The following is a 15,432-nucleotide window of genomic DNA, read 5'->3' on the forward strand; positions in this document are numbered from 1 at the left end:
ATGCAAGCTCCGTTGTGAAAAAGAGTACCACACGTCTGCTGTGTGATAAATTCACAATTGTGACAAATAAAGATTAAATTTGACAGAATTTAACAGCCGCTCTCTGCTCCAGCAAGCTGTTTTTGTGGCAGAAGAGTTCTGTGCTGGGTGTGAATCAAAATAATGGACCTGGGAAAACAGAGAGAAACACTAGTGAAATATAACAGCAACACCGCCAGAAAACCTAGCCCCCTGCATTGAGCAACCTAAAAGATTGCCTCAGATTAAATACTTGGGGGACAGAGACCTTAAAGTATAGTATAAAAGGCATTAATTAACTGGACTTTTAAAAAGCTACTTTATATTATGGTCTGGTTGAGGGTCATGAATGTGACCTGAAGCTTGCCTACGCACTTCCGGCTTCCCACTCCCCTTTCCTTCTCACCTTGCACACCTGGGGAATCCTAGTTTTAAAAAAACCCCAAAAAACTGCAGTTCTGTAGCCCTATTCACATGTTTTGGTCAGTCCATGTATTGTCTGTGTACAGTATACTCACAAATGGATCTGCATGTTATGCATACATTTGTCCTATCACGCATTTTATTCAGTGGCTGACATACCAGGCAGCATTACGTTTATATTGAAATGTTGCATTTGCACAGCTACACAAGAGTGCAAAATGTGTAGTCGGGGGGAAATGTGCAACTGGAGTTGCTCAACAATGCAGTCATTATTACCAATGGTCATGTTGTTGCGCAACTTCAGTTGCACAATTGTTGTGATTGCATGAGTTGTGCTCTTGTACAGTTGGGCCAATGCAACATTCCCCTACGCGAACGTAAAGTTGTGCAGTATATCAGCCACTGCATGTACACTCTGTGTACAGGCTTCTCAGGTACAGATTTGTACACAGGACAGCTGTTCATATGTTATACTGAATGGAAGTACAGCAGCCCAAACAGTACACTTCCTATCTGTATACTGCATTTCAGGGGGCCTGTACCCAAGATGGACACACATCCAGTCAGTCACACACAAATATGTAGATGTGTACAGACAACCTATTCCAGGTAGATACAACATAATGGCCCACATGTTCAGTAGCACAACACAGCTGGTTCTGAGCCACCAGTGCTGTTTGTGGTGTGGTTTTGGTTAACCCATTCCTTGATCCAGGCCAGGTTTTGAATGGGGCTTTAGTGACTTGTATTCCAGGCCTGGAGTAGAGGCGGGGCTAACAAACAGCCAGCAGCAAGAGCACGGAAAAGCCGTCTGCACTTGCCTCTCTGTACATAATATCTATTTCATTAAACTATAAATATTCCTGATTCCATTCCACTGCCTTGTCCTTGCATACCACAACTCTTTCCCTTGGATTCAACACTGCTGTGGGCTCCTGCTGGCAATCTGGCACTTTTGCACAAGAGTACAAATACTTAAAGTAGCATGTGCACACTCCAGGAGCACTATTTGCATTGTTTCCACAGAATCACTTGTATTACATTGGCGGAACATAATGGATCAATGTCTGCTTTTTATTTATTTTTATTTTTCCTTCCTTCCTTCCTTCCTTTTATAGACCACCCTTCCAAAATTGGCTCAGGGCGGTTTACATCAAAATAAAAAGAATTAAAATCAATTAACAATTAAAATCAAATCTAAATCAAACAATTAAAATCATTTAAACATTAAAATCATTAACCTTAAAAACATTTTAAACCCAGTATTAAAATTATTTAAAAATATAAATCTAATTAAGAGCCTGGGTGAATAAATGTGTCTTCAGTGCCTTTTTAAAGGTTGCCAGAGATGGGGAGGCTCTTATTTCAACAGGCAGCGCATTCCAAAGTCCAGGAGGAGCAATGGAGAAGGCCCATTCCCTAGTAGTAAATAAATTTACTTCATTCATTCATTCATTCATTCATTTTGTATACCACCCGACTCCAAAGGCTCTAGGCGGTTCACCACTCTTTCTCCAAGGAGCCCAGGGTGGTGTACATGGTTATGTTTATCCTCACAACAACTCTATGAGGTAGGTTAGGCGGAGAGATAAGTGATTGGCCCAGAGTCACTCAGTGAGACTCTTCTCACACTCTGTGAGAAGGGCTCGTGGGTGGGCTGCAGAGAAGGCGGGTTAAACCTACCTTCCCCGTAGACAATCATCCTCCCTTCCCTGGGCGGGCAGATTGCCCACCCAGACAGCCAGTGTCTCTCCAAGCAGCTCCAAGGGTCAGGGTGCCAGGATGTGCTGCTGCGCATCACCACCAACCCGCCGGAGCTCTGATAATGCACCGCGTGAGTACATGGTGCATTATGGGAATCCCCCCTCCTGAGTGGGTCAGCTGCAGCTGCAAGCTAAATAGGGTGGCTAAAAAGGCGGGTTTGCCACCGTGCAGCCGCCAGGATCAGCCTAATCCCAGAGGTTCACATGCATGTGCAAAACCGGGCTGGGCTTCCTGAGCCTGGTTTTGGACACGTGTGTGAATACCTCAGTGTGCTATTCTTACGATCACAAAAATCGGGCTAGGAAAATCCTAGATTTTTGTGATCGTCAGAACCACTGGGCTCACAGCCGAGCCTGGTGGTTCTGGAGCGGCTAACCGCTCCTGTAGCCCGCCCCTTAGCCCGGGTTTGCGGAGCGAGCACTCTGCAAACCCGGGCTATCTGCTCGTGAGTAGCCGCAGTGCGGCTCCATGCCACGGCTACTCACAAGTGGACCCCCAGCTGGGAGGCTTAAAAGCAGCCTCCCAGCTCGGGGGTCTCCCCAGTATGCCCTGCACGCTCACGCAGGGCATAATGGGGCTTCCACGGGCCGCGTGGCCCCCGAGCTCCCCAGCCCCAGTCTCAGGCTCCCTGCCTGCTCGTGAGCGGGGAGAGTGGGCTTAGCCCGCTCTTCCCACTCACCAGGAAAAACCGGGTCTCACTGATCGTGAGACCCGGTCCAGTGGGTTTCATGGTTGAACAGGGATTTGAATTGGGTCTCCCCAGTCTTAGCCCAGCACCCTCACCACTATTCCACAATGGTTTTTCATGACACTGGTTCTCATTCAACCTCATTGGATTATATTGTATTGTATTGTATTGTATTGTATTGTATTGTATTGTATTGTATTGTATTGTATTGTATTGTATTGTATTGTATTGCATCATATCATACATATAGGGATGTGCAAACTGGTTCGGGGGTTCAATAGTTGGGGGGTTGGTTCAGGGGGTTGGTTAGAAACCCACCCCCCCAGTTCTGTCTGGACCAGAACTGACCGAGCCCCCCGACCAGTTCACATAGCTCAGGACCTCACAGAGGCCATTTGCGCATGCACGGCAGCCACCATTTTGGCTGCGGCACCACTTTAGGAAGGCCCGAATTGGCTGGAAAAATGGGCTAAAAAGGTCCGAAGGGGACATTTCAAAGGCCGGTTCCCCCCCAGGAACTCCCCCAAAGGGGAGAGAAGGTTAAAAAATAATAATTCATGAACCCCCCCGGACCAAAACGGGGGGGAGGGGTCAAGGGGTGCCAGACCGAACCAGCCTAGCCTACCTCACAGGGTTGTTGTAGGGATAGACATAACCATGTACACTGCTCTAGCTCCTTTGAGGAAGAGTAGGATACAAATGTGAAAATAAATAAATAAAGCAAATAAATGGCTCCACCAGGCTTCAAATTGGTGGCTGCTGAGGGGTACGTGCAGCATGCCCATCGGCATCAGGGGCTGTGACGAACAGGTGCAATCCTGCTTCCTTATGTGTGGGGTGGGATCATCTGCTTGCACACCTCTATAATGACTGCCCCAAGTTACCCAAATAACATCATGGCTGAGCAAGGATTTGAACACAGGACTGCCTAGTGGTGTCCTGTTTACTGCACTATACTGGTCCTTCACATTTTTGAGCTTGGGGGAAGAATGAAAAACACTGGCTGATATATTGCACAATGGGCCACCAGCATAGCAATGTTGTGTACACGCAAGCTGTGTGAATGCAGAACTTGTGCAAATGACGGCACCCAAGCCCATCACGTTACTAGGTTGATGTACCATTCTGCAGTATGTCAGCCACAGAAAGAGGGTGGGTGGGTTCTAGAGTTATCTCCTGGAAGCTTCTTTTTATTGCTTACTTTAAAACGAGCTCCCAAATTACAAAGCAAGCAGCCTTTTTACCCCCAGAGAGAGCCTTTTATTTTTTTTGAGATGAATGCGTGTTGGGAGTGGAATGGCTGTCTGTAGATCAAGGGCTCACTTTGAATTTTTGACTTTGTACACTATCTCATTTCTTATAGGCGTTCATGAGTCATTCGTTAGCACACACACAATGGTTATCAGATGCCACAGGAGCATGAAAAATTTCCACTCTAATAACCACCATCATAACTGTCACCTCTTTATGATGTGCAAGAGGATACACACACAGGATTGCCAGCTTTTCTTCAGCACAAAATATGACACCCCTCTCCTGGGAACTCCATTTCTCATCAACCTGTCCTCCCCAGAAGTTAACACAGCAGAGCTGAGACAGGTATACCCTTCCTACCAGTAAACCTACACACCTGCCTGCCCCTGTCTTGGGAAAGTTTGGGAACTGAATTGAATCTGCTGTTTTGATTCTCACTTTTTAGGAAGCTAGCTGTGATGCATCCCGTGTGTTAACTGGTTGTAGGGCTCCTGCTGTTCCTTCCTGGACCTCCTGCAAGTTACTTGGAGAGAACATGGCATATTTTTTATCTTTTTCTTTGGCTTAAACCATTTGCCTTAGAACACGAATAGAAGAACTCTTGATTGAGCCAATAAATACATTTCAGTGTTGGCCTATCTGGGTTTTTAAAAATTATTATTACTGCCCTTTCTTCTTTTCTTCCCTTTCCTGCACAATTTGTGCCACTGAAATTCTGTGCCACAGTTCCAGCTCTTTTCTGCTGGGTCCATAGCACTGTGACATGTACCTGCAGATGGAGCTGTAGCTCACGGACAAAGTATGTTCTTAGTATGCAGAATGTCTGAGGTTCAATTCCTGGCATCTCCAAGTAGGTCTGGAAAAAACCTCTGTCTGAAATCCAGACTTTCAGAGTGGAGAGTACTGAGCTAGATGAACCAATGGTCTGACTCAGTAGTAGGTAAGTCTTTTTTAAAAACAACAACATCAACAACCTGGAGAGCTGCTCCCAGTCAGAGTACACAATCCTGAGCTTGATGGACCAATAGTCTGACTCACTAAAAGGCAGCTTCATATATTACAACACCATGTGCTTCTGGGTACCCACATTTCGGCACTGACAACCTTTTCTAGCCCTCCAAGCACAATTAAAGCTTTTGGTTCAGATGTGGCCTGGGTTAAGCAATATGGGGAATTAGAAGATTTAAGGTTATTTTTAATAAAGTTGTTATTGACTCAAGGGAAGTGTTTTGCACACATTCAATTTTTTTAAAAAACGGACTTTCATTTACCACAGAGCAAGCTATGAATGCTTTGAATAATTATAAAGCCCTTTTGGAATATGAATCACTTAAAAAAAACACAATGTGAGTAAACTTAATTATACCACAAAAATCATTTGTAGCCCATTTTTATATACTTGAGGAAAACTGTAGGAAATGGCTCTCGTCTAATCTGCAAATTAATCCAAAAAATAAATTGAATTTTAAGTACATGGATAATGATCAAACCTCGTACAACTGGCATATACCTTTCACGAGACAGCCAAAAGAAGAAAACGAGCGCTCTCATCCTAAATTACATTCCCAATTTATGCCAGTTTAACTGGGAGCAGGATTCGACCCCATACCTGGCTATCCTATTCAGAAGATGAGCCTGGTAATGAAAAATCTTTCTTGCAAATGACTCACTGTTAAGAAGACTGAGCTGAGGCTGTTGAAAACAGGATGATGTATGTGGAAATGAAATTAATCAATATGAAGATGAGGATCAGCAGTCTATCACAGCCGGGCTGTTTCATAATAATAAAATGGAGGAAACAGGCAATGCTAGGCCAACACATGAAAATGCAGGAAATGTCACTGACAATAATGAATTAGTAACTATTCCTAGAAATGCAAGAAGTAGGAATTTGCAGGTAAAGCGCTGTGCATTTTAAAAACAAGCGTAGGGTGTGATAATGCATGTGCAAAACAGAACCACATTTTTAGGTTTGTTCCCAACGACCATTGTCAATGCACTCAGGTTGGGCAATTAACTAAGGCAAATAAAGTTGATTAATGACTCATTCGGAAAGAGCCCAATTTCCAGGCCACTCAAGGGAGATGTGTGAGAGGAAAACTGGGTTATTCTATTGCTGGGTTGTTGTTTTCACTCCTGGAACTCTGCAAGCAAATATTTATTCAGAATTAGGCAGTCAGCTGGAAAACTGAACAGGACACAGTTAGGACAAATGGGCGACGAATGGAACGCAAGTGGAGGGAGACTTGGGCTGAGTCTGAGTGAACACAGGTTACAGCTCATTATTGAGTCTATTCTGTGGCAGTGGTTTTACAAAAGAAATGGTTTTTGCGCCCACCATTGCTTCCTCTCAATGTCATCCAAGGGGCTTTTCCAGGTGGTCCAGGGCCTCTTGAAATCTGGCCCCAGGCAAGGTGTGCTAGAACCCTCGATACCATGCTGTGATGCATTTGCACAACACTTTGAGGGTAAAGTCACTTGCATTTGCCTGGAGTTAGACTCTACAGCTGATGCAATGTCATTGGGAGAGGTGTCCAGAGTCCCACCTGGTCCAGTTTTGCTGGAAGAATACAATACAATGAATATTTATATACTGCTTTTCAACAAAGGTTCTCAAAGCGGTTTACATGGATTTAAATCAATCAATAAAATGGTTCCGTATCCCCAAAGGACTCACAATCCCCCAAAGGACTCACAATTCCGTATCCCCAAAGGACTCACAAAAGAAACATGAGATAAACACCAGCAACAGCCACTGGAGGGATGCTAGTTGCTCTCCCCTTGCTAAATAAACAGACTCACCACTTTAAAAAGGTGCCTCATCAGGACGCATTTGCACAGCAGTTTGAGGGTAAAGCTGCTCACATTCTCCAGGAGTTAGACTCTACAGCTGATGCAGTGTCATTGGAAGAGGTGTCCAGAGTACCACCTGGTCCAGTTTTGCTGGAAAAGTTTGAAGGATGTGGACAAGGTGTTCTGTTGAGTTCAGCCAACCTCATGCATGCATGACCCTTGTCCTTAATGGCTTATTAAGGCTGCATTTGCATGTAACAGGGAACTGAGTTGAAGGGACCTGTGGTCAGTGGCGTAACGGGGGGAAACGGCGCCCAGGGCAAACTCTGACCCGGAAATTGCACCCTCCCCCCACCCCTCGCCCCCCCAGGCCCCCACATACCTGCGCCGGCGCCCCCTGAGCGCGGCGATGACAGGCAGTGGTGGATCGCCGAGTGCGGCGGTGGCAGCAGATTGCCGAGTGAGGTGGTGGCGGCGGATCGCCGAGTGCGGCGGTGGCGGGCGGCGATCCCGCCAAGTGCGGTGGCGGCAGATCGCCGAGTGCAGCAGAGCGACGCCGAGGCCTGCCGTCTGGCCTGGAGTTGCATCCCAACTGCACAGGCGCGCCTGCACAGTTCACTCGGCAGGATCGCCGCCCGCCACAGCTGCACTCGGCAATCTGCCGCTACCGCCGCACTCGGCGATCCGCCACCGCCGCGCGATCCAGGGGGGGTCGGGGGCATGCCACTTTTTGGCGCCCCCCCACGTGGCCCACCAGAGTGGTGCCCAGGGCACGTGCCCTGCCTGCCCCCCCCCATCGTTACGCCCCTGCCTGTGATTTAGGAACATAGGAAGCTGCCATATACTGAGTCAGACCATTGGTCTATCTAGCTCAGTATTGTCTTCACAGGCTGGCAGTGGCTTCTCCAAGGTGTCTGAACAGGTACAACTCCAGTCCTGTCCATTGGGTGACCCACGGTTTTGCTGGGGAGACTCCAATTTGAACCCTTGGTTTGTAGTGAGTCTCACTGCTCAAAAGCAAGGGTTCATGGAGCTTCCATTCTGTCCAAGTGCATCACTGGAGGCTGCTTTCGGCATGGCTGGAGCTGAGGGAGGAAGCCCCTCCCTCTCTCCCTCTGTGATTGGTTGTGTGGGCTGTCCTTCAAGCAAGAAGGAAGTCTGCACAGCCAGTTCCCCCTCCTCTCTGCAGTCTCACAGACAGGAGAGTGGGGGGTTGAAGGAGCAGAACCGTGGGTCCATTGGACCCACAGTTCTGCATGATGTGCGAATGCAGCCCATATCCAGTTGGGTGGGAATTTTTAGCTGGGTGCAGCAGGTTCTTAATGCCTCATTGAGAGAGTGAGTAGTTCCAGCTTTGTTGAAGAAAGCTATTATTTGACCACTCCTAAAGAAACGTAGTCTGGACCCAGATGATGTGAACAACTATAGGCCTGTGGCCAATATTCCCTTTCTGGGCAAGGTGCTTGAGTGTGTAGTGACTGACACTTTTGGAGGAAATCTAGATCCATTTCAATCCTGCTTCAGCCCTGGTTTGGGAACAGAAACTGCTTTGGTTGCCCCGTGGGATGACCTGTATCGAGAGAGAGGCGGGGGAGTGCAACCCTGTTAATTCTCTTGGACTCCTCAGCAGCTTTTGACCACTGCCCGTTATATCCTTTTGGATAGACTGGCTGAGTTGGGTGTGGAAGGCACTGCTTGGAAGTGGTTCTGCTTCTACCTCAAGGCCCATTTTCAAAAGCTGGTGCTGGGGGATTACTGCTCAACCATTTGGCAGTTGTGCTTTGGGGTTTCGCAGGGTTCCATTCTTTCCCCTATGCCATTTAACATCTACATGAAACCACTGGGAGAGGTCATTCGGTCATTCAGAGATTTGGCCTGAGGTGTCATCAGCATGAGGACGACAGTTGTATTTCTCTTTTTCATCAGACAAAGGTGAGGTGGTGACTGTTCTGAATCCGTGCCTGGATGCAGTAATGCTCTGGATGAAAATGAACAAGCTGAGATTTCTGTCTTGATTCAGAAGTACTGTTGGTTGGTGGTACCTTTGCCCAGGTGAATGGTGTTTAGCCTGTTCTAGATGGGGTTGCACTTCCCCAGAAGGACTATGTTCACAGTCTGGGAGTGCTCATTGATCCAGCATTGACACTAGAGGCTCAAGTGGCCTCTGTGGCTCCGAGTGCCTTTTATCAGTTTTGGCTGATACACCAACTGCAACTGTACTTGGATAAAGATAGCTTGGCTGCAGTTACTCATGCTCTGGTAACCTCTCGCTTAGCTTACTGCACTGCGTTGTATGTGGGGCTTTCTTTGAAAATGGTCCGGAAACTGCAGTTGGTACAAAGTAGGGCTGCAAGATCATTAACTGGGACTGGGCGCTTTGATCATATCATGTCAGTGCTTCATCAGCTGCACTGGCTCCCAGTCCATTTCATAAACCCAGATATGTAGGAAATCCCATGGCTGACATTCTGTGCAAGGCTTCGTCAGCCTAGGAAAGGAGCATTTGTGCAGTTTCACAACAATGCTTTTGCACAATATGCACAATTGCACAAATAAGCAGTTTTGGAGGAGGAGGAGGAGGAGGAGGAGGAGGAGGAGGAGGAGGAGGAGGAGGAGGAGGAGGAGGAGGAGGAGGATGCCAATAAGCATGATTTCCAATGGCCCTCAATTACACAACTGTGCACAACTGTGTGCACTCTTTTGCAACTGTGCAAATGCTCCATTCCTTGGCTGATGGAGCTTTGTGCAGTATGTCCACCAGTTAACCAGCCCATAATCAGGCCAAGCTTTTTTATACTTGCTTTGGTTGCAGTGGCTTGTCTAAGTATAGTCTTAGGCACTATGCTAATAACATACCCCTCCCTTCCTTCTGATTGCTCCTTGTGATCTTCTGATCCTATGTGTGTTTCATCAGAAGTTAGTCTCCTGAGCATACACTCAAATAAGTTGTATTGTACTTAGGGCTTTTATACGTGGATGTTTTGGGTTTAGAAAGATGGATTTAAGGTAATCAGAAGAGAATTCCATGTTGTCAGGCTGCAGATGGCAGTTGATCCTTTAACATGATTAAGAATGGACAGAAAAGGCTTCTTTTTTCTGTAAAAGGAGTGTTAATCCCTTTGACCAGATTTTGTGCAGCTCCATCAGCCAGTTGCCGACAGAATCCCTGATCTGTGTTAGGATCTTTGATCTGTGGTAACTCAAATGTAGATTTCTACTTGTATATGCGGATCATTGTAATGTATGGCTCATGGAATGAGTAAGTAATTGCCCCAATCTTCTGAGCCACTATTTTGCATATGGCTCCACCCCCACGCCACCCCACCCCTATGTTGCACCTGCCTCCCCTTGAAAGGCTTCCAGATAGTAGTTAAAAAAGTATAGAGCTCACAAACCTGCCCACCCCTGCCTAAAATACACTCCAGGCTCCTCTGTATATGCAATATACTTATACTACCTGTATACTACTATTAATATTTATATACTCCTTTTCAATCAAAGTTCTCAACACGGTTTAGATAGAAAAATAATAAATAAAGATGACTCATTGTCCCCAAAGGGCTCACAATCAAGTTGTTCTAGTAAAAATTAATCTGCCCAACTGATTGATTGATTGATTGGATTTGATTTGATTTCTATACCGCCCTTCCAAAAATGGCTCAGGGCGTTTTACACAGAGAAATAATAAATAAATAAATAAATAAGAAAGAAAGAAAGAAATTTTCCTTTCACTATCCCTACAGCTGGACTAAATTTGGTCCAAATCAATTAGGGAATTCACACTTGCACCTCACATGTTCATGCATCCGCCATCTTGAACTGGGATGGGTGACATCATCACAAACTATGTATTAGAGGTGTCCCTATGTGTCCCTACAGCTGTACCAGATTTGGTCCAAATCAGTTCTCACTTGCATCTCAAACATTCACGTGTCTGCCATATTGAATCAGAGTGGATTACATCATTACAAACTATGCCCTTGAGCTAATCCTATGTGTCCCTACAGCTGCAGCAAATTTGGTTCAAATCGGTTAGGTGGTTCACAAGTTAGCCCAATTGTTCCTCAAATGTTTATGCATCCTCCATCTTGAATCAGGGAGTATGACATCACCACAAACTATGTCATTGAGGCATCCTTATGTGTCCCTATAGCTGTAGCGAATTTGATTCAAATCGGTTAGGCCGTTCACAAGTTAGTCCACTTGCACCTCAAAAGTTTACACGTCCACCATCTTGAATTGGGGTGGATGACATAATCACAAACTACACTGTTGTGTGTCCCTATGTGTCCCTACAACTATACCTGATTTGGTTCATATTGGTCCAGGCATTGCGAAAAAATTGATAGGGACACACATACACACACACACACACACACACGGAATGCTGGGTGATTTCATAAGCCTACTGGAAAGCAGGCTAAGAAGAAATTCAAGATATACACTAGCCACAGCCACTGGAGGGATGCTGTGCTGGAGCTGGGTAGGAACAGTTGTGCTCTCCCCCTGCTAAATATAAGAGAATCATCACTTTAAAAGGTGCCTCTCTGCTGAAATATGTAGAGATTCCTTTGCAGGTAAATCAAATCAAATCAAATCAAATAAATAAAGCAGCAAGGGTTCACTAAGCACAGGAGGTCTGAAATCCATTGATTCAGAACTCCCAAATTCTGAAGAAACAATCTTATATTTGTTTTGGCCATTGATGACAGATTCTTTGAGATTCTCTACAGTTAACTTTAGAGCTTTTTCAAAACGTAATGTGTATATAATTTTGTGATGGGGCAAGTAATGACTTCCGAATGTTTTGATTCCTCAAATCCCTCATTAACTGCCTCACAGGATTCTAAAATGTTTGTGTATCAAAGAAGGGTCTTTTGAACTGTCATCTCCACAAGGTCAGAAGAAAATAAACTTCAGCTTGATAAATTATTTGGTTGAATAGTTTTTCCTCTGTTCTCCATCCAGCTGCACCAAACATTTTAATGGCAAGCATTAAACTGTATAGGATGCGTAGACAGGCTGTGGTTGAAATAATATGTATAGTGTTGTGCACGTGTATGAAGTATAATCCTCAATGCAGGAAGTCTTCTAGTTGAGTTTAAGCACTTTTCTATTACAGAATTTTAAATAAGTTTTTATTACAATCAAAGCAGTATAAAAACCACTTATCAACAACTACAAGTTCTCAAAGCATTTGAGACAGGAAGGGGAATAAGACAGTACCTTGTCCCAAAAAGGTTCACAATCTAGAAGAAACAAGGGGAGACATCAGCAACATCCACAGAAAAGAACGCTCTGCTGGAATAACTAGTTATTCTCCTCTTGCTAAATATAAGAGAGCCACCATTTTAAAAGGTGCCTCTTTGCCCAGCTAGCAGGAGATGCTTTAAGTGGTTAAAAGGCAAGTAGAAAGAAGGTCCTCAACTTTTCACCTAATCAACACAAGGAAAAATAGATTTAAATTAAGAAGTCAGAACTAGGCTTAAGCTACAGGTATTCTAAAATGCCCCACTCATTTTCTCCATCAAATTCTAGCGTGAAGAAAATGGGGGGTGGGGGGAGGTTTCCTGCACTTTTCCAAGAGAACTAGCAACCCACTGGCAACCCCTACCACCTTCCCAGAAGCCCCCTTAGAATGATACCATGGTTCATTTCAAAGAGTTAGAGTTGCAGCCCATTGCATATGCAGAAATGAGAGTGTGCCACTCTGACCCCACTCCCCAACCCCCTGCATACTCACATGGGGTCAGAACAACCAAACCAACTTCTTAAAATGCAATTTAAACACCCACTGTTATGGCCACCAAACAGCAGCAAGCAACCTCCCTCAAAACTTTACAAGAATTTCGTACTCACCCCCCTGAAAATTGTCCCATTTCATTTCCCCTACTTGAACCATCACATTTTGTCAAATTTACTTCCAGGATAATTCTTGGATCAACTCCAGTTTAGGTTTAGAACCTGGGTACCACCTAATGCAGCCACCTAATGGTGCAGTGGTGAAATGACATGGCTACCAAGCCAGAGGTTGCCGGTTCGAATCCCCGCTGGTATGTTTCCCAGCCTATGGGAAACACCTATATCGGGCAGCAGCGATATAGGAAGATGTTGAAAGGCATCATCTCGTACTGCACGGGAGATGGCAAAGGTAAACCCCTCCTGTTTACCACCTAATGGTGCAGCGGGGAAGTAATCTGCCTAGGGAGCAAGAGGTTGCTGGTTCAAATCCCTGCTGGTATGTTTCCAAGACTATGGCAAACACCTATACTGGGCAGCAGCAATATAGGAAAGATGCTGAAAGACATCATCTCATACTGCGTGGGAGATGGCAATGGTAAACCCCTTCTGTAGTCTACCAAAGAAAACCGCAGGGCTCTGTGGTTGCCAGGAGTCGACACCAACTCGATGGCACAACTTTACTACCTAAAGGGGTGGCTCCTCCCATATCAACTTGCCTGTCCACTGCATTTTGCATCACTGTGTCCCTTCTCCAGCTGCTACTCTTGTGGTCTAAGATGAGGTGGTGAGGTGGACAGTGATGGGGGGAAAGAGTTGGACGAGGTAAACAGCCATTGGGCAGGGACAATTTTCAATGCAAAAACAGCACAGAGGGGAAATATTGACCCTCTTTGCCACATGCTGCAGTCCTGGAATGGATGTGTAGCAAACGTTTTTGATGCAAAAGGATTGCTTCAGGCCCACTTCCTTGTTAAACCTGTTAATCGTTGACAAGTTCAAAGTCATGTGCCATACGGCTCTAAGTGAGACCCCTACAGAGAGTCTATTTATACTCTCCGCAGATTGTGAACTTCCTATTTATTTATTTATTTGTTTTAAATTAGGACCGCCTTTCAGAATATGAATTATCAAAGCAGATAACAGAAATAAAATCAAATTGCAATGAAAATCTAATTAAAACCATCAATAGGATTACATTTACTAATATGAATATTTCTATACCACTCTTTAACCAGAGTTCACAAAACAGTTTATGTAGAAAAATAAATAATACATAAATAAGATGGTCCCCTCTCCCCTGTCTCCAAAGGGCTCACAGTCGAAAAAGAAACATAAGGCAGATACCAGCATCAGCCACTGGAAAGGTGTTGTGCTGGGGCTGGAGAGGGCCAGTTGTTCTCCCCCTGCTAAATACAAATATGATTATACCTTTTAAATGATAACTTTAAATGGTGTCCCTGCTCAGTTAGAAGTGAGCACTTTGCTCATTTAGCACGGTCTATACATATACATACAAGTGAATAGGCACATTAACTATTTAAAAACTGTTTAAATCTTTTAATTCCATTTCATCCCACAATCTGAGGCTGACCATGGAGAAAGCCTTCCCCATGGTAGCCACCAAGCAGATAGAAGATTAAATTATCAGAGGATTATTTATGCTAAATCTTAATGAGCATGAAAGAATATGTTTTCCCACAGACATTTCTGCAGCACTTTAATCTGGTTAACAAAAAATGGCCCATGAGCAACCTGGCCATACCCAGTGCTCAAATGCCAGTGCTCTCTTTTGAGTACCCCACTGGTGGAATTCAGGCAGGTGGCCAGTGACCACCGGGGAGAGAGTTTTTTGGCTGTGGTGCCCCACCTGTGGAACTCTTTTCTTAGGGAGGTCTGCCTGGCACCTTTATGCTTTTTGTTAAATTGACAGTTTAAGACCTTCCCATTCCCCCAGACTTATTACCTTCCCTTTGGTGGTTCCCCCCCCCCCCTGCCCCCGAATTGCTCTAACTGAAATGAGTTGTATTTCCCCAAGGGCTGTTATTTTATGGAGCACCTTGCCCCATATGTCCCAACCCAGACCTTAAGATCTTTGGAGGCCCTCCTCCGTGTGCCACTGCCAAACATGTGAGGTGGGTGGCTACTAGGAAGAAGGCCTTCTTAGTGGTGGCACCCCATTTATGGAATAGCCTCCCCAGTGAGGTTTGCCTGGCTTCATTGTCCTTGCCAGGTGAAGACCTTTTTGTTCACTCAGGCCTTTTACATTTTAAATTTTGATCTGATTTTATTGGGTTTTTAAAAAATGTCTTTTACATTGTTTTGTATTGTATTTTGTATTTTCTTTCTCCCCCTTTTTGGGTCTGTTATGATTTAATATATTTTGTGTTTTTATCTCATGTTTTAATGTGTTTATTTATTTATTTATTGTTAAATTTATATACTGCCTTTCATTAAAATAATCCCAAGGCAGTTTGGTAACCCAAGGCGGTTTTGTTGTGTTGTAAGCCACCCAGAGCTGATGTTGTTGTTGTTGTTGTTATTGATTACACAGTCAGACAGGTGTTATTGACTGGCTTGTTTTATCCAGACATCGAGTCCTTTCCAAAGACCTGCGATGGCTGGATTTTATCATCAGTGTTGTTGCTGTTATTATAGATATTGTCGCAGAATATAGTCTGTTCCCAGTAATGTTGCTTTTTGTAATTGGCTGGTGGTGATTTCTGTGGCCCCTATGGTGTTGAGTTGCTCTT

General features: G+C 44.9%; 1 protein-coding gene across 9 annotated transcripts in view; it reads left to right on the top strand.

The window, feature by feature from the left end:
* LOC128324545 (uncharacterized) overlaps positions 1-4,785 on the top strand; it is a 32,501-nt gene extending 27,716 nt beyond the window's left edge. For all 9 annotated transcript variants that reach the window (XR_008306923.1, XR_008306925.1, XR_008306924.1 and 6 more), the window contains 2 exons: positions 4,257-4,492; positions 4,593-4,785. Coding sequence is in view for 3 of the 9 variants with exons in the window: in XM_053249235.1 (XP_053105210.1) it covers positions 4,257-4,492; positions 4,593-4,715 (359 nt within the window). In the remaining 6 variants the exon portion in view is untranslated. The remainder of the gene's footprint in view (positions 1-4,256; positions 4,493-4,592) is intronic.
* The last annotated feature ends 10,647 nt before the right edge of the window (positions 4,786-15,432 follow it).

The sequence above is a fragment of the Hemicordylus capensis genome, chromosome 4, assembly GCF_027244095.1.
Source record: "Hemicordylus capensis ecotype Gifberg chromosome 4, rHemCap1.1.pri, whole genome shotgun sequence".
NCBI lineage: Eukaryota > Metazoa > Chordata > Lepidosauria > Squamata > Cordylidae > Hemicordylus > Hemicordylus capensis.